The sequence below is a fragment of the Aptenodytes patagonicus genome, chromosome 20, assembly GCF_965638725.1.
Source record: "Aptenodytes patagonicus chromosome 20, bAptPat1.pri.cur, whole genome shotgun sequence".
In the NCBI taxonomy this organism is placed as follows: domain Eukaryota; kingdom Metazoa; phylum Chordata; class Aves; order Sphenisciformes; family Spheniscidae; genus Aptenodytes; species Aptenodytes patagonicus.
Genome location: NC_134968.1, coordinates 9,258,219 through 9,284,213, shown reverse-complemented (window position 1 = coordinate 9,284,213; position 25,995 = coordinate 9,258,219). Strand labels below are relative to the sequence as shown.

Here is a 25,995-nt window from a genome sequence, read left to right as displayed (position 1 = left end):
GGAACTGCCCGCTGGAAACTGGAGCAGCAATTTTCCTGGAAGAACCTCTTTCTGTGATTGTTTTCCCTTGCAATTCGCGTACCCGTGCCCCTAGGGCTGCAGTAGGTTTCTCATCCCACTTCCTCATGTCCTCTCCGTGGTCACGCAGGTAAAACCATAGGGTGCCCCGTGGTGTGTATCCTTTATATTCTCTCTCTTGAGCAAAAGAACGCTTACTTCTAATAGCCGAGATACTGGTCCGTATAGGTGAGGAGTAGGACCTATCCTCTCTGAGTTGCTGGATCTCCCGGGACAGTTTCTCCACAGCCGAGACGATGGAGGAAGAAAGACTTTCCTCGTATTGCCGGAGTTGACTAGCCAATTCATCCACCGTTTGTCCCTCTCCATCTTTCCAGGTTATCACTGCCAATGAATTGGCGTATGACGATGGTGCGCTCCTTATAAACTTCCGCCACATGGGTCGTGTGCACTTGACTTCGTCTGGATCTTTGGATAGTTGTTCATTGTTCAGGTCATCATAAATCACCTCCAGCACAGCTAATTCTCTCAGAAACTGGATACCCTTCTCCATGGTGGCCCACTTGCTTGGGCGACATATGACATCTTCCTTAAAGGGATACCTTTCCTTCACGCTTGACAGGAGTCGCCTCCAAAGGCTGAGGATACGTGTCCCTTTTCCAATTGCTTTGTCAATGCCCCCTTCCCTAGAAAGGGATCCCAGCTGCTTGGCTTCCCTACCCTCTAATTCCAGGCTACTGGCCCCATTATCCCAGCATCCGAGCAGCCAGGTGACAATATGCTCACCTGGACGGCGGCTGAAATCTTTTTGTATATCTCGCAGCTCACTCAGGGATAGAGATCGGGTGGTCACTGCCTCGTTTATGAGTTCTTCCTCTTCCTCCTCCCCGATCAGCGGCCGGCTTTCCTCCTCCCGTTCTCGTGATGGTCCTTCTCTAGGGTCATCTGTCTCGTATGCTTCTTCCTCCGGTTCCCTTTTAGAAGAAGCTTCTTCCTCCCTTACTAAACGAGCTGACTTCCGCTTCCAAGATTTCTTCTTGTGTACAGGGGTGACTGATACCGGCACAGGCTGGTTCTTTGGTTCAGCCACAGGGCGTGTTGCTGGGGTTGGAGTGGCCGCAGTGCAAGTGCATGTCACCGGAGTCTGAGTGGCCGCAGGGCCTGTTGCCGTGGTTGGAGTGGCCACGGTACATGTCGCCGGGGTTGGAGTGGCCGCAGTACATGTCGCCGGGGTTGGAGTGGCCGCAGTGCAAGTGCATGTCACCGGAGTCTGAGTGGCCGCAGGGCCTGTCGCCGGGGTTGGAGTGGCCACGGTACATGTCGCCGGGGTTGGAGTGGCCGCAGTACATGTCGCCGGGGTTGGAGTGGCCGCAGTGCAAGTGCATGTCACCGGAGTCTGAGTGGCCGCAGGGCCTGTTGCCGGGGTTGGAGTGGCCGCAGTGCAAGTGCATGTCACCGGAGTCTGAGTGGCCGCAGGGCCTGTCGCCGGGGTTGGAGTGGCCGCAGTGCATGTTGCCGGGGTTGGAGTGGCCGCAGTGCAAGTCGCCGGGGTTGGAGTGGCCGCAGTACATGTCGCCGGGGTTGGAGTGGCCGCAGGGCCTGTCGCCGGGGTCGGAGTGGCTGCAGGGCCTGTCGCCGGGGTCGGAGTGGCTGCAGGGCCTGTCTCCGGGGTCTGAGTGGCCGCAGAGCCTGTCGCCGGGGTTGGAGTGGCCGTAGTGCATGTTGCCCGTGTTTGAGTGGCCGCAGGGCCTGTTGCCCGGGTCTGAGTGGCCGCAGTGCGTGTCGTTTTACTATCAGAGCCAGAGACCTTCTCTTCCCTTTGAGGGTACTGAATGGTGTTGAACAGGGCTCGGTAGGCATGGGCCAGGCCCCAGCACGTTGCCATGATCTGCATCTCTCTGGAGTTGCCAGGGTGACAGCATACTTTGTCCAAATGTTCTACTAACACTTCAGGATTCTGCATTTGCTCAGGGGTGAAGTTCCAAAACACTGGGGGTGCCCATTGGCCTAGGTACTTGCCCATCTTGTCCCACACACCCTGCCACTCATAATTATTCAGCCTTGGGGCAGATCTCTGGATGATATTCTTAAATTGCTTACCAACTTTAGACAAAACCGAAACAATATTCCCAAGAAGTATTAATAGAAGTATCTTAACTGCCCAAGGATGCTCAAAATACTGAAAAATTACTGTAATGAAGGAGGAAATATCATAGAAGAAGGTAGTGACACTGCCATTCTGTATTTCCTCCAAAAAAAAACTCTCAGAAAAGTTACTGCAATTGCTAGTTGTCTCCACGATATGGTATCCATGGTACAGTAACGGCTTCATTGCGAAGTTTACATACCACAGAAACGTCAAGGTCAATGTTCTAAAAACAAACCTCACAAGCGAGACATTACTATTCACTGCAGACCACAGCCAACTGCAAAACCCAACACCAATCTTTAACATGTACAGCAGGAAAAAGAGCGCGATGCAGATTATACAAATTAAAATCGAGAACAGAGAAACCAACATTGTGACCCTCAACTATTAACAGATATAAGTTCCTTAATACACTCCGGTTAATCTGTTATTATCTCAAACCCTTCGAGCCCCACGTTGGGCGCCAAAAAGGACTGTCGTGGTTTAATTTCAGTCGGCAACTAAGCACTACGCAGCCGCTCGCTCACTCCCCCCCCCCCGGTGGGATGGGGGAGAGAATTGGAAGAGCACAAGTGAGAAAAACTCGTGGGTTGAGATAAAAACAGTTTAATAATTGAAATAAAATGATAATAATAATATGATATTAATAATAATAATACACAAAGCAAGTGATGCACAGTACAATTGCTCACCACCCGCCGACCGATGCCCAGCCAGTCCCCGAGCAGCGGCCCCCCCGGCCAGCTTTCCCCAGTTTATGTACTGAGCATGACGTCACATGGTATGGAATGTCCCTTTGGCCAGTTTGGCTGTGCCCCCTCCCAGCTTCTTGTGCACCTCCAGCCTTCTCAGTCGGTAGAGCATGGGAAGCTGAAAAGTCCTTGGCTAGTGTAAGCATTACCTAGCAACAACTAAAACATCGGTGCGTTATCAACTTTGTTCTCATCCTAAATCCAAAACACTGTACCAGCTACTAGAAAGGAAATTAACTCTATCCCTGCCGAAACCAGGACAGCGAGCATATTACTCTACCACAAGGGTTCAAAGCATGACAGAGAGCTGTAGCACTGCAGTAAGTCCATTTACATTGCCTCTCTTATACTCTTCTTCAAGCACAGATGACAAGTTCTCCACCCAAGAAGTGAAGTGTAGACACATTACTATGTTTTAAATTACCCTGTTTTAAAACTTTTTTTTTTCTTTTCCTCCAAAACTCTGAGAATTCCATCCAGAAGAGTGATAGAGAGAGGTTACCTTTATGGGGTGCTGTGTATTTGTTGGGGGGTGAGTATTTGAATTCATGATCTGAAGTTGGGCTTTGTACGTGTCCTGGTTTCGGCAGGGATAGAGTGAATTTCCTTCCTAGTAGCTGGTACAGTGTTTTGGATTTAGGAGGAGAACAAAGTTGATAACGCACCGATGTTTTAGTTGTTGCTAGGTAATGCTTACACGAGCCAAGGACTTCTTAGTTTCCCATGCTCTACCGACTGAGCAGGCTGGGGGTGCACAAGAAGCTGGGAGGGGGCACAGCCAAACTGGCCAAAGGGACATTCCATACCATGTGACGTCATGCTCAGTACATAAACTGGGGAAAGCTGGCCGGGGGGGCCGCTGCTGGGGGACTGGCTGGGCATCGGTTGGGGGGTGGTGAGCAATTGCACTGTGCATCACTTGCTTTGTGTATTATTATTATTATTACATTATTATCATTTTATTTCAATTATTAAACTGTTTTTATCTCAACCCACGAGTTTTTCTCACTTGTGCTCTTCCAATTCTCTCCCCCATCCCACCGGGTGGGGGGGAGTGAGCGAGCGGCTGCGTGGTGCTCAGTTGCCGACTGAGGTTAAACCACGACAGTATGCAAGTACAACATACACAGTGCAGCAGTCAGCGAAACCTCAGAGAATGATGATCACTGAAACACGTTGTAAGGACTGAAATTATTTTCAGAAAAAAGACGCTACAGAAATTGTTCTTGAGATAAATATATCATTTATCAAATTGTGTCATGGGACAGCTCACTTCTGCACACATGCTGCAAGTATTGGACAAAATGCATACAGAAAAGGCTGGGGGAAAGGAAAATATTTTAAGTTAAGGTATTAAACCATGCCTAATACAGAATGTGGTCAAGAATGTGTAATACTTAAATTGCAATTAAGCATTAAATTTGTCTAAGAAAATAATATGATCTTTCATGTCACAACAAAACTACCATATTTAAAAAAAAATTATTCCTCTTTAACTGAACAGATTCTCATGGTTGATTCTTTGTGTGAGTTTTTAAAGAAGGGATACAGGTCTTCTGAGAATGCACAGTCTTTAAACGTGAACATCACAGACATGTCAGTAACGTTGAAAAAAATCAAAATTTTCTCTTCACAATTAAGGTAAACTCCGACTTTCCTGGGATTTTTCTGCACCACTAACCGTGCCCATGGATCAGTTCTTGCCCAGTAATCTTTAAAACTTAAGCCCAGAGCCCAGAATCCTTCCTGAGGTGACAGAGACATTATTCCTTTCCTCGGAGCGGATTTTCTGGCTACTCCCAGGTCCCAGTCATTGCTTTTTTCAACGTCCACCTCCCAGTAATGCTTCCCAGAGGAGAAACCTTCTGAGCCCAACACACAGACAGATGAATCAAAACTCCCTTCATTTTGAGTCACTTTCTGGGCCTGTGATTTATACGTAAAACTCTTCTGGTCCACAGCAATAGACAAATTTGGATGGGCTGTGTCCCCATCAACCTTGATGTCATCTACAACAAAGAGATATTTGGGGCTTTATAAACATTCCTCTAAAGCAAATATGCAGGAAGAGAAGGAAACTGCACTGTACAACATTTCATTCTGAAAATATCCCTACAACAAGTCTAGAAAGACCTCTAAGCCTGGAGTGAAGAAGGACTGCACTCAGACATATAAATTACACTTTAACTTTCAAATATTTCACTGCCAAGTGAAATAACTCCGTATCACTGGAATAAAAGGCATTTGTAGTCTCACAATCCAGTCCATGCTCAGCACTGCTTCTGTGGTATTCACAGATTTCAAGCCATTGAATACAGACATAAGTAAATACATTATTTTACCTGCATTGCCACGAGCCTTTCTGAATTCTGAAAGCAAATAAGGGGAAAAGGAAGGAGGAAAGAAAAAGGTAAGAAAAACCAAACTCCAAACATTGACTGAAAAGATTACCCAACTCCAAGTTGGGAAATCTCAGACTGAGTCTAAGGTTAAACGATGCAGGTCAACTGATCCTCAAATTCCCTCTTGTTCTCTCAAGCCCTGTGATCACCTGCGAGGTCTGAAGAAGGATCTGAAGCTGGGATGAGCCTCCTGCTTGGGAACTACTTTCTCTCTCAGGTCCCAATTTGCTGCCTTGCCAGCATTTTACACGGATGCCCCACCAGCCTCACTCCACGTTTCAAGCCATGTGAGATCCCTGGTCAGCACCCCAGCATTGCAGGCACACAGAAAGAGACAGTCCCCTTTGTGACACTCATGGAAATAAATTTCCACCACCTTTTGCGCATTTCTCAGGCGGGGGTGGATACAAAGGAACAGGAGGGAGTGCACTTTGCGGTGAGTTTCTGTGTCTGTGCAACTGTGACAGCTTTGTGCAATAGTGGCTGGGCAGGGAAGGATAGTGGAGAAGATGTGGCAGGCAGAGAGTCTACTCTACAAACCAAGCTGCTGAGAAGTCAAATCAGATGAGTCAATATTAAATGTTTGCCAAGGCAGAATCAGCTGAGCTTGTGCTTTTATGTGTGAGAGATGAAAAGACAACCCAGCAGGGTAGGATCACGAAGTCCTGAGATGTGAGCTTAAGGGATTAGCTCAAAGATAGGCATCTGTATGTGAAAAATGTCAAGTTTTGGATGAATGTCTGAGCATGTGAACAGACAGGTGTGAGATGTGCACCTGGAACTGCGTGCAGAAAAGGCTTTGAAGCCCCAGGAGTTCAAGTTACAAGCTCTAAATTCATTGTCCTTTAAAGCAAGAACCATCCCTTCCTCTCTTCAGGCTTTCCCTTTCCCTAGGTTTAAGGGACTTAATTAACAATTAATGTTAATTAATTAACAATAATGACTTATCAATTTCTTTCCTCTGATCCACTGCAAATAAGATAAACGCACATTTAACATTACTATGGATCAGACAACAGTACTTGGTAGCACTACAGGATGACTCTGGATACAGATAACTCTATTAATACCAAAGTTCAGCCATATCCTGAAATGCCATATTTTAACCTGCTATTTCTGGAGTCACCAGAGTTTTCCATGCAGTCAGATCTACATGACATTCACAGCCATTCCTAAATGGGCTCTTGTTCCTCCTATGCATACAAGGAGGACCTTTTCCAACCAGAAAGGCTGAGAGGCACAAGTGATATGAGGTAATCTTTTGCACATGGGAGGACAACAGGCATAAAATTGTAGACAGGTCATTAAAGCTGGAGGTAACTAAAGGACATGGGAAGAATATAGCGTCTATAAACAGGACCATTTGAGCTACTGTGAGTTATTCCCATGGATTAGGTTTGGCTTCATAATGGAAACTCCTTCCTGAAGATTCAGGTGACATATTTCCAAGGAACGTGGAAAGCAAAGTATCTACAACTTTCAATGACAATAAACATGAAAGCATGTAGGCAACCAGAAAGACTCACCATCCTTTGCACACAGTTTCTCTGCCAAGTCACCATGGGCAGCAAGAGAAGACGACACCAAGTCAGGGCAAGAACCAGTCCACTCTGGGACATTCTGCCCGGGGCAGCGAAAAAAAAACTGGCATGCTGGATGGCTCATGCTCCTTGGAGCTACCCCTCAAATGCTTGTGACTCTGGCAGGGATCTCTTCAACACCTCACCATCACCCACTTTCTCACCAGGCACCAGGACTGCTTGGTGGCCCAGGGTCTCCACCCCATCAGCCCCAACATGGCCTTCCCTCAACATGTCCTTCCCTCACACTCCTGCCTGCACCAAAGCCTCCACCAGCTTGGACACCACAAGCAACAGACTATGAAGACCCCCAAATCCCACAATTAGCTGGCTCACACAGCCTCCAGGGAGACAGCGACACTCACCAATTTCCTTCTTCTGGTTCTCTGTAAGAAGAGGGGAGACAGGGAGGACACAATGCTTAGAACCCCATCTTGAGTGCAATGAAGACAGGGGGAAAAACCTGGGTCTTATTCGGCAATCAGACTTGGCTTCCACCAACACCTGTCCCCAGCCAGGGCTCCCCCAAGCACAGAGTCATCGTGGCAGTGCACTGCATGCAGTCAGTGTTCTCAGCCCCCCTTGCTGCCCCACCTTGCAGCTGGAGCTCCTCTGCAAATGAGGGGTAGGGAGAAGGGGGAGCGATCGGGGTGCCCAGGCAGGAGCTGCTGCCAGCAGTGCGGACGGGGGCTCCCTCGGCTCTTGGAACAGCAACATGCAGCCCCCATGCTTGTTGAGACCCAGTGCCCTCCCACCCGCTCACCACGCCTCACGTCAATGCCCCTGTCTGGCACAGACACCCTGCAGGGCTGCTGCCTCCACTGACATCACAGCCACATGTCCTCAATGGCATGTCAGGTGCTGAGGGGCACAGCATCTCCACTCGACCAGCAGCCGGCAAGCCAGAAGCTGGAGTACCCCCACCACAACCTCCCTGCCCCTTCTTTCTGGCTCACACAGGCAATTCAGCCTGGCAGTTTCCTACTTCCCAGGGGACAGTGTTCCCTTTCCCTGGGGATGGATTCTCTCTCTTGGGCCACCACTTCTCCCCTTGACTCAGCGGCAAGGACACAGAGCCTTTGCAACGGAGCCCAGTCAACAACAGGGTCCCCCCAGTCACGAGAACATCCCACCAGCCCTGCCAAATGCACGCTGGGCCACGACAGCAGCCAAGGACCCCAGGAATAGGACCACCCTGGCACTGTCAAGTCTCCACTACCGAGCTTGCACCGTGGGCAGGCAAGGACACTAAACCCCAAACATCCACACTTACCAATCTGCCTCTGAAGGGTTGCTGAAAGGCAAAGACACCATAAATAGTACCTCCACAACAGCTATTGGGAGACCCCCCACAAAAAGGAAGAGTCAAAAGGCAGCCCACAACTGGCCCTGGGGCACTGCCTTGGCAAAGCCCAAGCCAGGGAGCGCCAGCTGCCACGTTGAGCCTTGGGCACTGGCAGGGTCTCTCGACGTGGCACTCGGGGAGCAGTTGGCATGGCTGGAGCGTCCCTCCTCACCTGCCCCAAGGCTTCTATCCCAGCGGGGAAGGCATTTGGGCAAGTAGAAAGACTCACCGTTCCTTGCATGCAGTTCCTCTGCCGAGTCACCGCGGTCACAGGAGAAGAAGACGACATCAAGTCAGGGCAAGACCCACAAGGTCCTTGCAAGCCAGTCCACTCTGGGACTGTCCACCCCCGGGGAAGGATGAAAAAATCCTCTGGCGTGGTGGATGGCTCACGCCCCTTGGAGCTACTCATCACTTGGCTCTGACTGGGATTGTTGCCACCAGCCACAAACACCCACGTCCCTACCAGAACCCAGGGCTGGTGAGGGACCTAGGCTCTCCACCCCATCAGCCACACCATGGCCTTCCCTCAGCATGTCCTTCCCTCATGCTCCTGCCTGCACCAAAGGCTCCACCAGCCTGGACACCACAAGCCACCCGCCATGGCAACCCCAAGTCTCACTTGTTGCAAGGGCCATGGCTGCCACTAGAGGTCCTTTCCCCGGGGACATTTGGTGGAAGGAAGCAGAGGGAAAGCAGGGAGAGATTGCCTCCCACCCAGCTGTCTCTCAGCATTCCTGACACCAGTCACGCTCACACTGCAGGCTCTCCTAGCTATCTCATGGAGTCGGGGTGACTTGCCCTCCGCTGTCCCACCCTGGCACCGCATCCCACGATTCACTTGCACAGATGGCCCCCAGGGCGTCAGCAACACTCACCAATTTCCTTCTTCTGGTTTTCTGCAGGAATAGAGGATGAAGGGAGAACACCTTGTTTAGCACTCCGACTCCAAGGAAGATTGTGGTTAAAGCCTGGGACTTATTCAGCAAAGCAGATTTATCCTGCTCTAAACCCACCCCCAGCCAGGGCTCCCCCAGACACAGAGCCATGGTGGCAGTGCACTGCATGCAGTCACCCTTTGCAGCCCCCCTTGCTGCCCCACCTTGCAGCTGGAGCTCCGCTGCAAATGAGGGGTAGGGAGAAGGGGGAGCGATCAGGGGTGCCCAGGCAGGAGCTGCTGCCAGCAGTGCGGACAGGGGCTCCCTCGGCTCTTGGAACAGCAACATGCAGCCCCCATGCTTGTTGAGACCCAGTGCCCTCCCACCCGCTCACCACGCCTCACGTCAATGCCCCTGTCTGGCACAGACACCCTGCAGGGCTGCTGCCTCCACTGACATCACAGCCACATGTCCTCAATGGCATGTCAGGTGCTGAGGGGCACAGCATCTCCACTCGACCAGCAGCCGGCAAGCCAGAAGCTGGAGTACCCCCACCACAACCTCCCTGCCCCTTCTTTCTGGCTCACACAGGCAATTCAGCCTGGCAGTTTCCTACTTCCCAGGGGACAGTGTTCCCTTTCCCTGGGGATGGATTCTCTCTCTTGGGCCACCACTTCTCCCCTTGACTCAGCGGCAAGGACACAGAGCCTTTGCAACGGAGCCCAGTCAACAACAGGGTCCCCCCAGTCACGAGAACATCCCACCAGCCCTGCCAAATGCACGCTGGGCCACGACAGCAGCCAAGGACCCCAGGAATAGGACCACCCTGGCACTGTCAAGTCTCCACTACCGAGCTTGCACCGTGGGCAGGCAAGGACACTAAACCCCAAACATCCACACTTACCAATCTGCCTCTGAAGGGTTGCTGAAAGGCAAAGACACCATAAATAGTACCTCCACAACAGCTATTGGGAGACCCCCCACAAAAAGGAAGAGTCAAAAGGCAGCCCACAACTGGCCCTGGGGCACTGCCTTGGCAAAGCCCAAGCCAGGGAGCGCCAGCTGCCACGTTGAGCCTTGGGCACTGGCAGGGTCTCTCGACGTGGCACTCGGGGAGCAGTTGGCATGGCTGGAGCGTCCCTCCTCACCTGCCCCAAGGCTTCTATCCCAACGGGGAAGGCATTTGGGCAAGTAGAAAGACTCACCGTTCCTTGCACGCAGTTCCTCTGCCGAGTCACCGCGGTCACAGGAGAAGAAGACGACATCAAGTCAGGGCAAGACCCACAAGGTCCTTGCAAGCCAGTCCACTCTGGGACTGTCCACCCCCGGGGAAGGATGAAAAAATCCTCTGGCGTGGTGGATGGCTCACGCCCCTTGGAGCTACTCATCACTTGGCTCTGACTGGGATTGTTGCCACCAGCCACAAACACCCACGTCCCTACCAGAACCCAGGGCTGGTGAGGGACCTAGGCTCTCCACCCCATCAGCCACACCATGGCCTTCCCTCAGCATGTCCTTCCCTCATGCTCCTGCCTGCACCAAAGGCTCCACCAGCCTGGACACCACAAGCCACCCGCCATGGCAACCCCAAGTCTCACTTGTTGCAAGGGCCATGGCTGCCACTAGAGGTCCTTTCCCCGGGGACATTTGGTGGAAGGAAGCAGAGGGAAAGCAGGGAGAGATTGCCTCCCACCCAGCTGTCTCTCAGCATTCCTGACACCAGTCACGCTCACACTGCAGGCTCTCCTAGCTATCTCATGGAGTCGGGGTGACTTGCCCTCCGCTGTCCCACCCTGGCACCGCATCCCACGATTCACTTGCACAGATGGCCCCCAGGGCGTCAGCAACACTCACCAATTTCCTTCTTCTGGTTTTCTGTGACAAAAGAAGGGGAAGAACGAACACCTTGCTTAGCACCCTGACTCAAGGAAAACAGGGGGAAAACCATTCGCCGGGGGACCATGGGACTGGCAGTAGCAGCAAAGCACTCGTGTCTCGTAGCACCATTGCCATTGGGATCTGCAAGGAGGTCTTGCCCCGTGAGTCCTCAACCAGGAACAAGGGAGGACAGGGGCACAGCACATCCCTCTTTCAGAGAGCACGCGTACTGGCCTCCCGGCACTCTTTGGAGACAGACCCAGCCCACGCTCCCTGCCTGGCTGCACCACTCCCACTGTGGCCACTCTTGGCATAGCATGGGAAGTCTTCAACCAGGCAGACTTGACCTCCACGAACACCTGCCCCCAGCCAGGGTTCCCTTGGGCACTGAGCCATAGCAGCAGCGCACTGCTTGTACTCACCCTTCTCTGCATCACGTGCTGGCCTATGTTGCGACTGGAGCTCCTCTGCAAATGAGGGGTAGGGAGAAGGGGGAGCGATCAGGGGTGCCCAGGCAGGAGCTGCTGCCAGCAGTGCGGACGGGGGCTCCCTCGGCTCTTGGAACAGCAACATGCAGCCCCCATGCTTGTTGAGACCCAGTGCCCTCCCACCCGCTCACCACGCCTCACGTCAATGCCCCTGTCTGGCACAGACACCCTGCAGGGCTGCTGCCTCCACTGACATCACAGCCACATGTCCTCAATGGCATGTCAGGTGCTGAGGGGCACAGCATCTCCACTCGACCAGCAGCCGGCAAGCCAGAAGCTGGAGTACCCCCACCACAACCTCCCTGCCCCTTCTTTCTGGCTCACACAGGCAATTCAGCCTGGCAGTTTCCTACTTCCCAGGGGACAGTGTTCCCTTTCCCTGGGGATGGATTCTCTCTCTTGGGCCACCACTTCTCCCCTTGACTCAGCGGCAAGGACACAGAGCCTTTGCAACGGAGCCCAGTCAACAACAGGGTCCCCCCAGTCACGAGAACATCCCACCAGCCCTGCCAAATGCACGCTGGGCCACGACAGCAGCCAAGGACCCCAGGAATAGGACCACCCTGGCACTGTCAAGTCTCCACTACCGAGCTTGCACCGTGGGCAGGCAAGGACACTAAACCCCAAACATCCACACTTACCAATCTGCCTCTGAAGGGTTGCTGAAAGGCAAAGACACCATAAATAGTACCTCCACAACAGCTATTGGGAGACCCCCCACAAAAAGGAAGAGTCAAAAGGCAGCCCACAACTGGCCCTGGGGCACTGCCTTGGCAAAGCCCAAGCCAGGGAGCGCCAGCTGCCACGTTGAGCCTTGGGCACTGGCAGGGTCTCTCGACGTGGCACTCGGGGAGCAGTTGGCATGGCTGGAGCGTCCCTCCTCACCTGCCCCAAGGCTTCTATCCCAACGGGGAAGGCATTTGGGCAAGTAGAAAGACTCACCGTTCCTTGCACGCAGTTCCTCTGCCGAGTCACCGCGGTCACAGGAGAAGAAGACGACATCAAGTCAGGGCAAGACCCACAAGGTCCTTGCAAGCCAGTCCACTCTGGGACTGTCCACCCCCGGGGAAGGATGAAAAAATCCTCTGGCGTGGTGGATGGCTCACGCCCCTTGGAGCTACTCATCACTTGGCTCTGACTGGGATTGTTGCCACCAGCCACAAACACCCACGTCCCTACCAGAACCCAGGGCTGGTGAGGGACCTAGGCTCTCCACCCCATCAGCCACACCATGGCCTTCCCTCAGCATGTCCTTCCCTCATGCTCCTGCCTGCACCAAAGGCTCCACCAGCCTGGACACCACAAGCCACCCGCCATGGCAACCCCAAGTCTCACTTGTTGCAAGGGCCATGGCTGCCACTAGAGGTCCTTTCCCCGGGGACATTTGGTGGAAGGAAGCAGAGGGAAAGCAGGGAGAGATTGCCTCCCACCCAGCTGTCTCTCAGCATTCCTGACACCAGTCACGCTCACACTGCAGGCTCTCCTAGCTATCTCATGGAGTCGGGGTGACTTGCCCTCCGCTGTCCCACCCTGGCACCGCATCCCACGATTCACTTGCACAGATGGCCCCCAGGGCGTCAGCAACACTCACCAATTTCCTTCTTCTGGTTTTCTGTGACAAAAGAAGGGGAAGAACGAACACCTTGCTTAGCACCCTGACTCAAGGAAAACAGGGGGAAAACCATTCGCCGGGGGACCATGGGACTGGCAGTAGCAGCAAAGCACTCGTGTCTCGTAGCACCATTGCCATTGGGATCTGCAAGGAGGTCTTGCCCCGTGAGTCCTCAACCAGGAACAAGGGAGGACAGGGGCACAGCACATCCCTCTTTCAGAGAGCACGCGTACTGGCCTCCCGGCACTCTTTGGAGACAGACCCAGCCCACGCTCCCTGCCTGGCTGCACCACTCCCACTGTGGCCACTCTTGGCATAGCATGGGAAGTCTTCAACCAGGCAGACTTGACCTCCACGAACACCTGCCCCCAGCCAGGGTTCCCTTGGGCACTGAGCCATAGCAGCAGCGCACTGCTTGTACTCACCCTTCTCTGCATCACGTGCTGGCCTATGTTGCGACTGGAGCTCCTCTGCAAATGAGGGGTAGGGAGAAGGGGGAGCGATCAGGGGTGCCCAGGCAGGAGCTGCTGCCAGCAGTGCGGACGGGGGCTCCCTCGGCTCTTGGAACAGCAACATGCAGCCCCCATGCTTGTTGAGACCCAGTGCCCTCCCACCCGCTCACCACGCCTCACGTCAATGCCCCTGTCTGGCACAGACACCCTGCAGGGCTGCTGCCTCCACTGACATCACAGCCACATGTCCTCAATGGCATGTCAGGTGCTGAGGGGCACAGCATCTCCACTCGACCAGCAGCCGGCAAGCCAGAAGCTGGAGTACCCCCACCACAACCTCCCTGCCCCTTCTTTCTGGCTCACACAGGCAATTCAGCCTGGCAGTTTCCTACTTCCCAGGGGACAGTGTTCCCTTTCCCTGGGGATGGATTCTCTCTCTTGGGCCACCACTTCTCCCCTTGACTCAGCGGCAAGGACACAGAGCCTTTGCAACGGAGCCCAGTCAACAACAGGGTCCCCCCAGTCACGAGAACATCCCACCAGCCCTGCCAAATGCACGCTGGGCCACGACAGCAGCCAAGGACCCCAGGAATAGGACCATCCTGGCACTGTCAAGTCTCCACTACCGAGCTTGCACCGTGGGCAGGCAAGGACACTAAACCCCAAACATCCACACTTACCAATCTGCCTCTGAAGGGTTGCTGAAAGGCAAAGACACCATAAATAGTACCTCCACAACAGCTATTGGGAGACCCCCCACAAAAAGGAAGAGTCAAAAGGCAGCCCACAACTGGCCCTGGGGCACTGCCTTGGCAAAGTCCAAGCCAGGGAGCGCCAGCTGCCACGTTGAGCCTTGGGCACTGGCAGGGTCTCTCGACGTGGCACTCGGGGAGCAGTTGGCATGGCTGGAGCGTCCCTCCTCACCTGCCCCAAGGCTTCTATCCCAGCGGGGAAGGCATTTGGGCAAGTAGAAAGACTCACCGTTCCTTGCATGCAGTTCCTCTGCCGAGTCACCGCGGTCACAGGAGAAGAAGACGACATCAAGTCAGGGCAAGACCCACAAGGTCCTTGCAAGCCAGTCCACTCTGGGACTGTCCACCCCCGGGGAAGGATGAAAAAATCCTCTGGCGTGGTGGATGGCTCACGCCCCTTGGAGCTACTCATCACTTGGCTCTGACTGGGATTGTTGCCACCAGCCACAAACACCCACGTCCCTACCAGAACCCAGGGCTGGTGAGGGACCTAGGCTCTCCACCCCATCAGCCACACCATGGCCTTCCCTCAGCATGTCCTTCCCTCATGCTCCTGCCTGCACCAAAGGCTCCACCAGCCTGGACACCACAAGCCACCCGCCATGGCAACCCCAAGTCTCACTTGTTGCAAGGGCCATGGCTGCCACTAGAGGTCCTTTCCCCGGGGACATTTGGTGGAAGGAAGCAGAGGGAAAGCAGGGAGAGATTGCCTCCCACCCAGCTGTCTCTCAGCATTCCTGACACCAGTCACGCTCACACTGCAGGCTCTCCTAGCTATCTCATGGAGTCGGGGTGACTTGCCCTCCGCTGTCCCACCCTGGCACCGCATCCCACGATTCACTTGCACAGATGGCCCCCAGGGCGTCAGCAACACTCACCAATTTCCTTCTTCTGGTTTTCTGCAGGAATAGAGGATGAAGGGAGAACACCTTGTTTAGCACTCCGACTCCAAGGAAGATTGTGGTTAAAGCCTGGGACTTATTCAGCAAAGCAGATTTATCCTGCTCTAAACCCACCCCCAGCCAGGGCTCCCCCAGACACAGAGCCATGGTGGCAGTGCACTGCATGCAGTCACCCTTTGCAGCCCCCCTTGCTGCCCCACCTTGCAGCTGGAGCTCCGCTGCAAATGAGGGGTAGGGAGAAGGGGGAGCGATCAGGGGTGCCCAGGCAGGAGCTGCTGCCAGCAGTGCGGACAGGGGCTCCCTCGGCTCTTGGAACAGCAACATGCAGCCCCCATGCTTGTTGAGACCCAGTGCCCTCCCACCCGCTCACCACGCCTCACGTCAATGCCCCTGTCTGGCACAGACACCCTGCAGGGCTGCTGCCTCCACTGACATCACAGCCACATGTCCTCAATGGCATGTCAGGTGCTGAGGGGCACAGCATCTCCACTCGACCAGCAGCCGGCAAGCCAGAAGCTGGAGTACCCCCACCACAACCTCCCTGCCCCTTCTTTCTGGCTCACACAGGCAATTCAGCCTGGCAGTTTCCTACTTCCCAGGGGACAGTGTTCCCTTTCCCTGGGGATGGATTCTCTCTCTTGGGCCACCACTTCTCCCCTTGACTCAGCGGCAAGGACACAGAGCCTTTGCAACGGAGCCCAGTCAACAACAGGGTCCCCCCAGTCACGAGAACATCCCACCAGCCCTGCCAAATGCACGCTGGGCCACGACAGCAGCCAAGGACCCCAGGAATAGGACCACCCTGGCACTGTCAAGTCTCCACTACCGAGCTTGCACCGTGGGCAGGCAAGGACACTAAACCCCAAACATCCACACTTACCAATCTGCCTCTGAAGGGTTGCTGAAAGGCAAAGACACCATAAATAGTACCTCCACAACAGCTATTGGGAGACCCCCCACAAAAAGGAAGAGTCAAAAGGCAGCCCACAACTGGCCCTGGGGATGGTTCTTTGCTACCAATGTGAACTGGGCAAATGGGAAGTAATTTACCTTGTACAATAATGAGGAGAAGGAAGTAGGTAATCCAGGAGAAGTTACTTGTTTCTGAAAAATGGGCAAAAAGCAATAAAAAAAAAGACAGCAATTTTCTTGCAGTATAGCACTCACATACACAGAGTGGCCGTGGGGGTCACATAATCTGCACTATTTGGACATGGTTGGCAGAAGAACACTTTCATCTGGATATATGATGAGCAACACAAATAGGCTTAACGAAAGATGAAATGAGACACTGATAGTTGCATTTTCAATTCACTGCCTCGTGTCCAAGAATTTTCTACACACACACTCAAAACGAGATTTGATATAAACTGGGAAGTATGATTTTTTTTTTCCTTGGGAAGTTTTTTATTATTTTTAGTCTTTGCAATTGGTCTCTATTGTTATTCAAGAGGCCACTATCTCTGAAGTGAGCAATATTGTTCTAAGTGATACCATGAAAATACTTTAGCTTAAGACAAGTTGGCCTTTGAATCTTTGACTGAGAAGACATTTTGGAGGAAACCTCAGCCTTACCCTTGCTGCTCAACACCACCTTCAGGCAGAATAACCCTCTAGTAGCCTAATGCCAAAGTCTTTCCTTACTGGTACAAATCTCAGCAGTTGATAGTCTGAAGATCTGCCAGAAAAACTTCTCTGCCAGCATCAAAAAATAGAGGTCCATGCTGGGAAACAGGTTAGTGTGCGCTTAGCTCAGGAGCCCACTGTCTCCCTGGCTTTCAGCCACAGTCCTGATAATGGGATGCTGGGACAACTTCTTCAAAGTATCGAGCAATAGGCTCCTCGTAGGCAAAATCTCATTCCCTAACTATTGTACCCATTAGTCTTTATAGTATGAAATTTTATCAACTTTCTTTAGATATATGTAGTTTACACTGTATACTGAATAGCCATGCTTAAGTAAGCATGGCTGAAGGAGCCCAGCGCATTGCAAGGAGGAGGACAGCCCCACCTGGAGATACGGACCTTTGTTTCTCAGAATCTTAAAGCCATCCGTGAAGGATAAAGGATACCCCTGGACTACCGACATAACGCCAGCATCCCAGCCCCTCTAACATCCCTGTGAAACCCTCCCATTGTCTGGTGTCATAGATAAGTAACTGTAGCAAGACCAACTCCAGGGACATCTAGACCAATAGAGAAGCAGATGGATGATGACACCATGGAATTATCATTGCTGTGCAAACAGTAGTATGTGTGTGTTAAGTAGTGATTAGTCAAATCATGTGGTAACTGAATGCTTGAAAGGTGTAAGAAGCATGCGTAAAACCACATTCGGCTTTCCCAGTTTGGCTGGGACACCTCATGCACATGACTAAAAGAACTACTTTTGCAATTCTATACTTTGCGTCCTAGCCTCTCTCCTCAGTTGGCACGGGCCAGTTGTGAATTTTCATGACACTCCCAAACGGATTCAACTGTTGAGTGTTGTGGGAAACTAAGTGAAATAATTCACAGCATTAGGCCCAGCCTTCTCATTAGTGCAGGGTGATGCAGTATCTGAGTGAAAAGAGAGTAGCTTTGCTCGCTCAGAGAATGCCAAAGTACATGATATAAGTCTTAATTGCTGCATACCTGACCGTTGAGCAATCTGTGGACTGTGTTCCCTATCAGTGGTCACAAAAGAAGGTGGCGATTGTCCACAGGGTATCTCAATGGAGCTTTCTATTGCAAAAATATTGTCCATCTCCTGTAGAATGCTTGTCTGGGCCAGTGAAGATAGATCTTCTCCTTGGTGATTAACCCACATCACTCTGGGCTTTTCATAGGAACCTCTTATTCTGCCCTTGTATGTACAAGTGCTTGACTGTGGCACAATAATTTCATTCATGGAACCTGTAACAGAGGCAATTTAACACCACCGCATCTGGCACAACACGGAAATACCAAGTACGCCATGAAAGAGATCTCGCAGAACACCAGCACTTTTGTTGTTGTTTCATCTCTAATCAAAACCATCTGGCTTTTGAGCATTTCATTTTTAATAATTCCACACTTGAAAGAGTCGTATGAACTTTCTGTGTGTAAGAGTGAAACTGCTGAAATAAATGAAAAGAGACAGGACTGTGTACAAGAAGCTCTTCCCAAACCGTAAGCGATACAGCCTGTCGCTTCAGGTGGGAAGGTAAAAAACAGAAGTGATGCTAAAAAGATAACAATACTCAGGTTCAGACTGTTAAAAACAAAGGAAAGCTATGAGCCCCTTAAGTTATGGCTGAACTCGGCCCAAAGAGGCAGAGCAGTGAGAAGATCACTCCCAGCACTTTCCTGGGTCATTGTTTCATGGTGTTCCCCTGAAGACGCCACAAGGCCAACCCAAACCTCCATCGCCCAACAGCAAGGATTTCTCCTGAAGGGTGAGATTCTGCAGGATGCTTGAGGGCTTCAGGGAAGGTGCTGAGACCTGTCCAATTTCACCTCTTCTAGCAATAATGGAGGGATCCGATTCCCTCAACAAAGCAGATGCAGGTGTAAAAATGTGACCTACCTGACCGGCTTATCTTGGATTTGATGAGTTTGACTACACACACCACATCTACATTATTACAAGGCACTGTGATGATGCTTTGCACCGTGAAATGGTCTCTCTCACTCCAGGTTACATTGGTCTTGGCCTCCACATTTACTGCGTCTCCTCCATAGTTCATCCAAATGACTTCAGGCTTTGGGTACCATTGTTTTGACTTACACGTGTAGCGACACATACTCTCCTCTTGCAGATCCCTGTCCAAAGTTGGCTTATACCCAATCGCTGTAACAGTTAGTGCAATGAGGATGAAACAAAGTTAGAGTTACTGCAAAACAACAACAACAACAACAACAAAATAAACCAACAAAGTACAGAAAGCCTCAGTACGTTGCTCTGAAAATTCATAGCTCATAAAAAGAACCACGCCTGGTCAGATCAAAAGGGCCATTTACCTGGACTCCAACAATGGTGAGCACTAGGGCATCTTGCCACAGGGATATAGTGAACCCCGGTCAGCCTGCATGATCAAAGATTAGGAAGAGCATCTGGGAGTTTGCAAAATAGATGAGCACTCTCCACGTGACTGAGGGGGGTATGATACAGGTCCATAAAAAAGGAACGGTGTGGAGAGGAAGAAGAGCAAGGAATTGTTCCCTGTCTTGTCCAACTCCAAAACAGGAGGCATCAAGTCAGCCTAGCACATGGTAGGTTCAAAAGAAAAGAAATGAAAAGGGCCTTCAAACATGCCATTGGTCTGCGGAATAGACTGATGCCAGATTTGTGGATACTAGATGTTTCCATGCACTCAAACGAAGCTCCAGCATGTGACTTGTCCAACAGGTCAGATCTGATAAGGTGTTTTGGGGAAGTGCTTTCAGGTTTGCATTTGGGACAGGTCTTCTGAGACGGGGGATTTCTAATAAGGAGGGAAACGGGGCCTTTACCATATCATTATGTGCACTGCACATCAGTGAATACCCTCCCAAATAGCTCTGAGTAATTGTTTTTTCATTTTGAAAAGCAACACAGCCCCAACTGGAGAGGCTGAACATTCATAATCCCAGAAGAGAAAACAATTATAGGTTGTTTATATAGGGATATTCAGCACCTACATAGGGATTTATATAGGGATATTCAGCATCTTAATGCAGTTTCCCATTGCACTATTTTCCCACATGATAAGCCACATGCCCTGTCCCCCTCAGTGCCCAGCTTTTAGATATTCAGGGTTGAAGCAAGACTTTCTGGCTACTTCCTGTGTCTTTGCTTATTTCCTCATTTCTCCAAGTAACCGTTAAGCGTGATGGAGTCCTGCTTTCCTGGAGACGGCTAAACACCTGCCCACCAATGGGAAGTAGTGAATGAATTCCTCATTTTGCTTTGATTGCGTGCACAGCTTTTGCTTTACCTGTTAAACTGTCTTTATCTCAACCCACAGGTTTTCGTACTTCTACCCTTCCGATTCTCTCCTCCATCCCACCGGGGCAGGGAGTGAACAAGCAGCTGTGTGATGCTTAGCTGCCTACTGGGGTTTAACCACAACAAGGTCTCAGAGCTGTCCAGCAAGGAATAGGCAGAGCCATAGAGTCATGATGGGAACTGAACTCTGCGTGGTCGTAGAGGGTCGCATTTCACAGTGAAAATCTCCCTGCTTACCTGTAACATGAAGGTGAGTCGTAGCCTCCTGTGTGACAACACTGCTGTTTACAGCACAAACGTATGCCCCCTCGTCGGCCACTTGCACTTGCCGGATAACCAGAAGAAATGCTCTTCTCTGCCAGCGTCCTGCAGTCCTCCACTGTTCTTCATCCTGGCGCTGCTCCACCACCCCACCCAGGCTGGAGGAAGACCACAGTGGAGCATCCCTCCCCTTTTCCTTTTTGTACCAAAGCACGCTCATGTTAGATGGGACACTGTCTGTCAGCTGGCAGGACAGAGTCACTTGCTCTCCAACAAGGACAACCGAAGGTTCGATGCTGATGGTGATAGGCACTTCACCTGCAGGGAAGAGGTAGGAGCAAATGCATTGGTTTACCTCGCGAGTGTAATCTTTCCATAGAGGGAAGAAAGCCACATGTGTTAGCTGAATCCAAACCAGAAAGCTGAGCTCTAGGTTAAAGTCTCATAGTCCCTTACAATAGTGAGGACAGGGTCTTGAGTCATTGCTACCACCTCCTCCAGGCACAGACATGCTTTACAGTTACCAAATTTCCTGGTTTTATATAAGTCAGTTGTGTTACATACTCCTGCAGCATACTCATGGGTATTGTGGGCAGCAGTTTATTCAGGAAGACAATAGGTACGCTGGCGCGAGGACTGCAAACCAAAGCTCACTGAGGTAGGAGCAAGTTACCATGCATGAGGTGCAAGGATCTGCGCAATGTTCTGCACACTCGGCAAATTTACAACCTGCAAAGCGATCTGCACAGGCTCTTGTTCTCCACAGGCACTGGCTTTGTGACAATCACTACACCTACACCGCCTCCCTGAAATAGCTGACACCCCACAGCAGGACTGGGGTGTCTCACATCATCAAGATGGCTGATGTTATCCCAAACTTGGACTCGGAGGTGTCAGACACCACATAGGATCTACAGTGCCTTTGTTCCTTTAGGGACTATGAACTGAAGTGCAGGCGTGATATCGTAGGATAACTGGCTAGCTGGATACAGTAGGGAGTTTCTTACCTGTAAGCCACTTTCCAGTTAAAACCCATGTTGCAAGAGCAAAGATCAGGGCTAGTACGAGCTTCTTTTTTGAGCACTTATTCCATAAATCCTCCAAAAATGTCATGTGGGTCAAGTCAAATTCCTTCTATTCCCAAGGGAAATGGATGATGCACTGTGAAAATGAGAAAGGATTCCCGAGAGGAATGAAACAGAAGGGAATGAATCTTGCTAAAGACAGAAACGCAAAGGCAGCACCTGGGTGTGCCTGCTGTGTTCCAATCCTGTGGGACCGCGTCATGTTGGTGGGGTCAACCACAGCTCCTGGCTCCTTTCTCTGAGGGAAATCTGCCCGTTCCTGTTCCCTGACAGTCCCTATTCTTGGGCTCAGGAACATCTGACTTCAAACTGATTTGGATGGCAGGCCAGAAGTCCAGGATGCCCACTGCCAGCCCTGTACGCATATTACTAGGCTCTCATGCAATGGATGGGCTGCATCACCTGCTCTTGTTGGATGTGCCTAGGAAACTGGACTGTGCTTCATACTTCCCTGCCTACTTTGATTCTGCAGCAGTGTGTCACTTGGTGCAGGAGGCTCCAGGTAGGAACACTATCCTGGACGAGGATGTGACAGAGAAGCACTGAAAATCCTGCTTTTGCTTTGTTACAGACGAGCAGGTGTGGTCCTCATGCATAAATGAGAGACAATGGGAGCAACTGCCTGGTCTGGTTCTCCCATAGTCTCTTTGGAAACTTTTCCAGGGTCCCATCTCAGAAGGCTTGAGAAAAGCAATGTATTCCACAAAGGTGCAACACTGCAGCTCCTCTGTGCCCAGTCAGCTGTGACTTTACTCCCACCAGCCACTCTCTTCTGTCTTTCACAGTTCCTCACACAGCCTGACTAAATCAATCAGCACACCCCATTCCCTATCTCTATGGCTGCGTTATCTTGCACCTGCAATCTATCTTAACTCCCCACAAACTTGTACTCTTGTCCTCTCTTAACAGAAAACGTTGGTGAACTGCTGAAGGGCAGAAAAAGAGTTGTTCAGTAGGGCAATAAAACTGGAGGAACTGTTAGTGCTGTAAGGAAGCACCGGGGAAGTACACCGTGACTTGCAAGGAGCCAGCATTTACTCTAGCTGCACAGAGTATAAGAGGGAGGCAATGCAAGCACAGTGCAGGAAAACACCACACATCATACTAATCACCTGAAAGGCACGTTAGAGGACAATAAGGCATCCCCAGGGAAGCCCCCTCCCTTTGCTTTACTGAACCCCAGAGTCATGCTGAGCTGCTTGGCCTAAAAGCTCAGCTACGTATAAAAATGCACAATTACCCACATTCTGAGTACCAATTGGCACTTACAACATCTTTTCATAATAGTCTGTTTGAAGGACAGAGAATTAACATCTACGTCTCAACCATTCAACATTGTGAATGAATGAAAACAGCAAAACGTGTATCTGGCTGCCACTGTTTCGTATATGTTTGCGGTCGTCTTCCACAACCCTTAATTCCCTGCTATGCTAAATATTTCTACCTGTATTACAAAGATCATTTCAATAGATATTACCATTCCAAAGCAGAGGATGTTACATTTTCAATCAACCTCATTGGAAGAGCATTATATATCAACAAAGTATTAGTCCAATGAGATAAAGTAATTACAACTACAGTACAAATCTCAGAACAGCGCCTGATTAACTAACACAAATACTGAGAGGTTTAGTTATTAAAATACTCCTTCCTGAATAACACTAAGATATCCTCCACTGTATTCCTTCTCACTCATTAATCCTCAGATGTCACTTGTGAAGTAGTAAATAGAATATACCTGCCCCAAAAGACATCTAGAATATCCTTTTGTTATTTTCATTGTGCGTCCCTTCTGGCATTAAAAAAGTCTTGTGCTCTTACCTGTTGGAAGGAGCGTCTTGGCTAGAGGTTTTAAAAAATACAGGAAGGAACAAGATGACTCAAGTTACCACTGAAGTAGGAGGAGCAATTCTGCACTGATGGGATAACGATAAGAAATGCCTTTCACCTGTTGGTGAAAAATAAAATCAAGAAGTCTCATAGAAGATGATAGGTAAATATAGGAGACCTATTTTCTGGGTATACTGGGTATCTGTAGCCAGGTTTTGGTAGCAGGGGGGCTGCAGGGGTGGCCTCTGTAGGAAAAAGTGAGGGGCTGCCCCCCCTGTTGGACACAGCTGATACAAGCCAGCTGCAAAATGGACCCACCCCAGAGCAAAGCTGAGACAATCAGTGAAGCTGGTGGCACCTCTGAGAAGACATGTTTATAATGGGGCAAAATGCAGCACAACAGTAAGGAAAAAATGTGAGAGAAACAACCCTGCTGACACCAAGGTCAGAGAAGAAGGAGGGAGAGGAGGTGCTCCAGGTGCTAGAGCAGAAATTCACCTGCAGCCTGTGGAGAGGACCACAGTGGAGCAGGTGCCCACACTGCAGCCCCAGGAGGTCCCTATACTGCAGCAGGTGGGTATTCCCTGAGGGAAACTGCAGCCCGTGGAGAGCCCATGTGGGAGCAGGTTTACCCTGAAGGCCTGCAGCCCACAGAGAGCCCACACTGGAGCAGGGGAAAAGTGTGAGGAGAAAGGTCTGGCAGAGAGGAACCGTTATGGACTGACCATGATGCTGCTTTCTCCATCCCCCTGTGCCACTCACAGGTGGGGGGAGGTAGAAGAGTCAGGAGTAAGGGAGTGAAGTTGAGCCTGGCAAAAAGGAGCTTGGGGGAAAGGTGTTTTAGATCTTTGTCTCTGTTTCTCACTAGCCAAACCTATTCTAAGTAGCAGTAAACTAAATTAATTTTCCCCAAGTTGAGTCTGTTTTTCTCATGATGGCATCAGACTTGACCATCTGGAGAAAGACTCCGAAGGGATGAAAAATACCAGGAGGCAGGTTCTTCCATGGGTTTTGAGACTCCTTTGACTAGCAATTGTATAAAGACCCATGCATGGAGGGAGGCATCCCATTACTGTTTTCCATGAGCCTGCTCCATGCCATACACCCAGATCAAAGAGCTTGTGGGGTATAAGAGTTTTGCTACACACTACAGGCTGTAGCCTTTGCTCATCATCAGATGCCTGGTCTTCCCAATCATGCAAAAGTTTGCCTACATCCTGCCATCACGCTGGTAATGACATGGTATGCCATAGATTAAACCCACTCTGTATTCTCTAAGCTCCTTTCACTGTTTAAATCTGTTCATCACACTTCTGTTCTTGGACCAACCTTTTGCCTGCGGCACCCTGTTCAGGAAGGGAACCTGTTGATTGGACACCTGAATCCCATTGGGCATGCTCCTTGCTGCCCCACTGGAAAATCAGAATGCATTGGGCAAGGGTGATAACCTTAAGGTGACCAACTCAGCTGGAGATTTCTACTGGACAGACACTTACACTGAATAAAGCCTCAGTTGAGGGCACCTAAACAGAAGGATCTCCGTATCACTCTACATTCTGAACAGTATCCCTTCATGTATGTAACAACCCCTTTTGGTCTTCTGAAAAGTTCATAACCATCCTGCTGTGTCACTCCTTCCTCCTCACACTTCTCTCCTGCTCCAGCATGGGTAGTCTCCATGGGCTACAGTCCTTCAGGACCCATCTGCTCTAGCAGGGGTCCTCCGTGGGCTGCAGTTCCTGTCAGGAGAACATACTCCAGGGTGGGCTCTCCACAAGCTGCACTCCTTCAGGATCAACCTGCTCCAGTGTGGGCTCTCCATGGACCACAGCTCCTTCAGGGAATAGCCACCTGCTCCAGGGTTGGGCTCTCCATGGGCTGCGCTGTGAATACCTGCTCCAGCGTGATGTCTCCACAGACTGCAGGGAAATACCTGCTCCATCACGGATTCTTCCAAAATTTCCATGGGCTGCAGGGGAGTCTCTGCTCTGGAGCCCAGAACCCTCTTCTTACAGGGGCCACCTCTGCAGCCTCCCTGCCTCCAGCTACCAAAACTTTGCCATGTAAACCCAATACGATTTCTAACTAGAATTTGACCATTTTGACACAAGCAGCTCTGAATGTTTTTCACAACAAATAGTTCAGAGACTGAAGAGAAGTTTTACTCTCCCCTCAGCCTGTCAAAGTTTAACCAAGGCGGGTGTGAAAACATGAAATAAAATGCAAAGAAAGTGCAGATGGTATGAAGATCAGTTTACGTACAATTTATTATAGAGGTTTTGTGCAACATTTTCATGTTCGGTGAGACCTTTCAGGCATTTAGTCACATGTTTTTTCTCCCTTCTCCATGACAGATTTTTTCCACAGACACTTAACTTAGCTCCTTTCGAGTCATCGGGTCTCTAAATTAGCTGGAGTTGATGTGGGAAACGTATGAAACTCAAAGTAAAGCAGTGCAGGTTTCTTTTAGAACCAGCTTTGAGTGTTACTTCTGCCAGGACTTACTGGCAGCAAAAAGGGTCAGGTTCAAATTCAAGGTGGATGGCAATCCAACAAAACCCTTTGGTTTAACCTCCACTCGGAAAGTTTTATTACACTGTCAGGCACTCGGAGAAGAGAACGCACTCTTGGCAAACGGTGTTTAAATGTAAAGAGAAACACAG

The 25,995-nt window shown here is 50.8% G+C and overlaps 1 protein-coding gene across 1 annotated transcript; it reads right to left on the bottom strand.

Moving 5' to 3' along the window:
• Positions 1 to 7,144: 7,144 nt before the first annotated feature.
• Positions 7,145 to 24,728, bottom strand: LOC143169244 (butyrophilin-like protein 9). The gene is made up of 7 exons (XM_076356518.1): positions 24,662 to 24,728; positions 20,394 to 20,735; positions 18,756 to 19,019; positions 17,843 to 18,103; positions 16,259 to 16,312; positions 15,185 to 15,205; positions 7,145 to 7,287 (listed from the first exon to the last, which is right to left on the bottom strand). Exons 1-7 carry the CDS (start codon positions 24,726 to 24,728, stop codon positions 7,145 to 7,147), a joined length of 1,152 nt encoding a protein of 383 aa, XP_076212633.1.
• Positions 24,729 to 25,995: the final 1,267 nt, after the last annotated feature.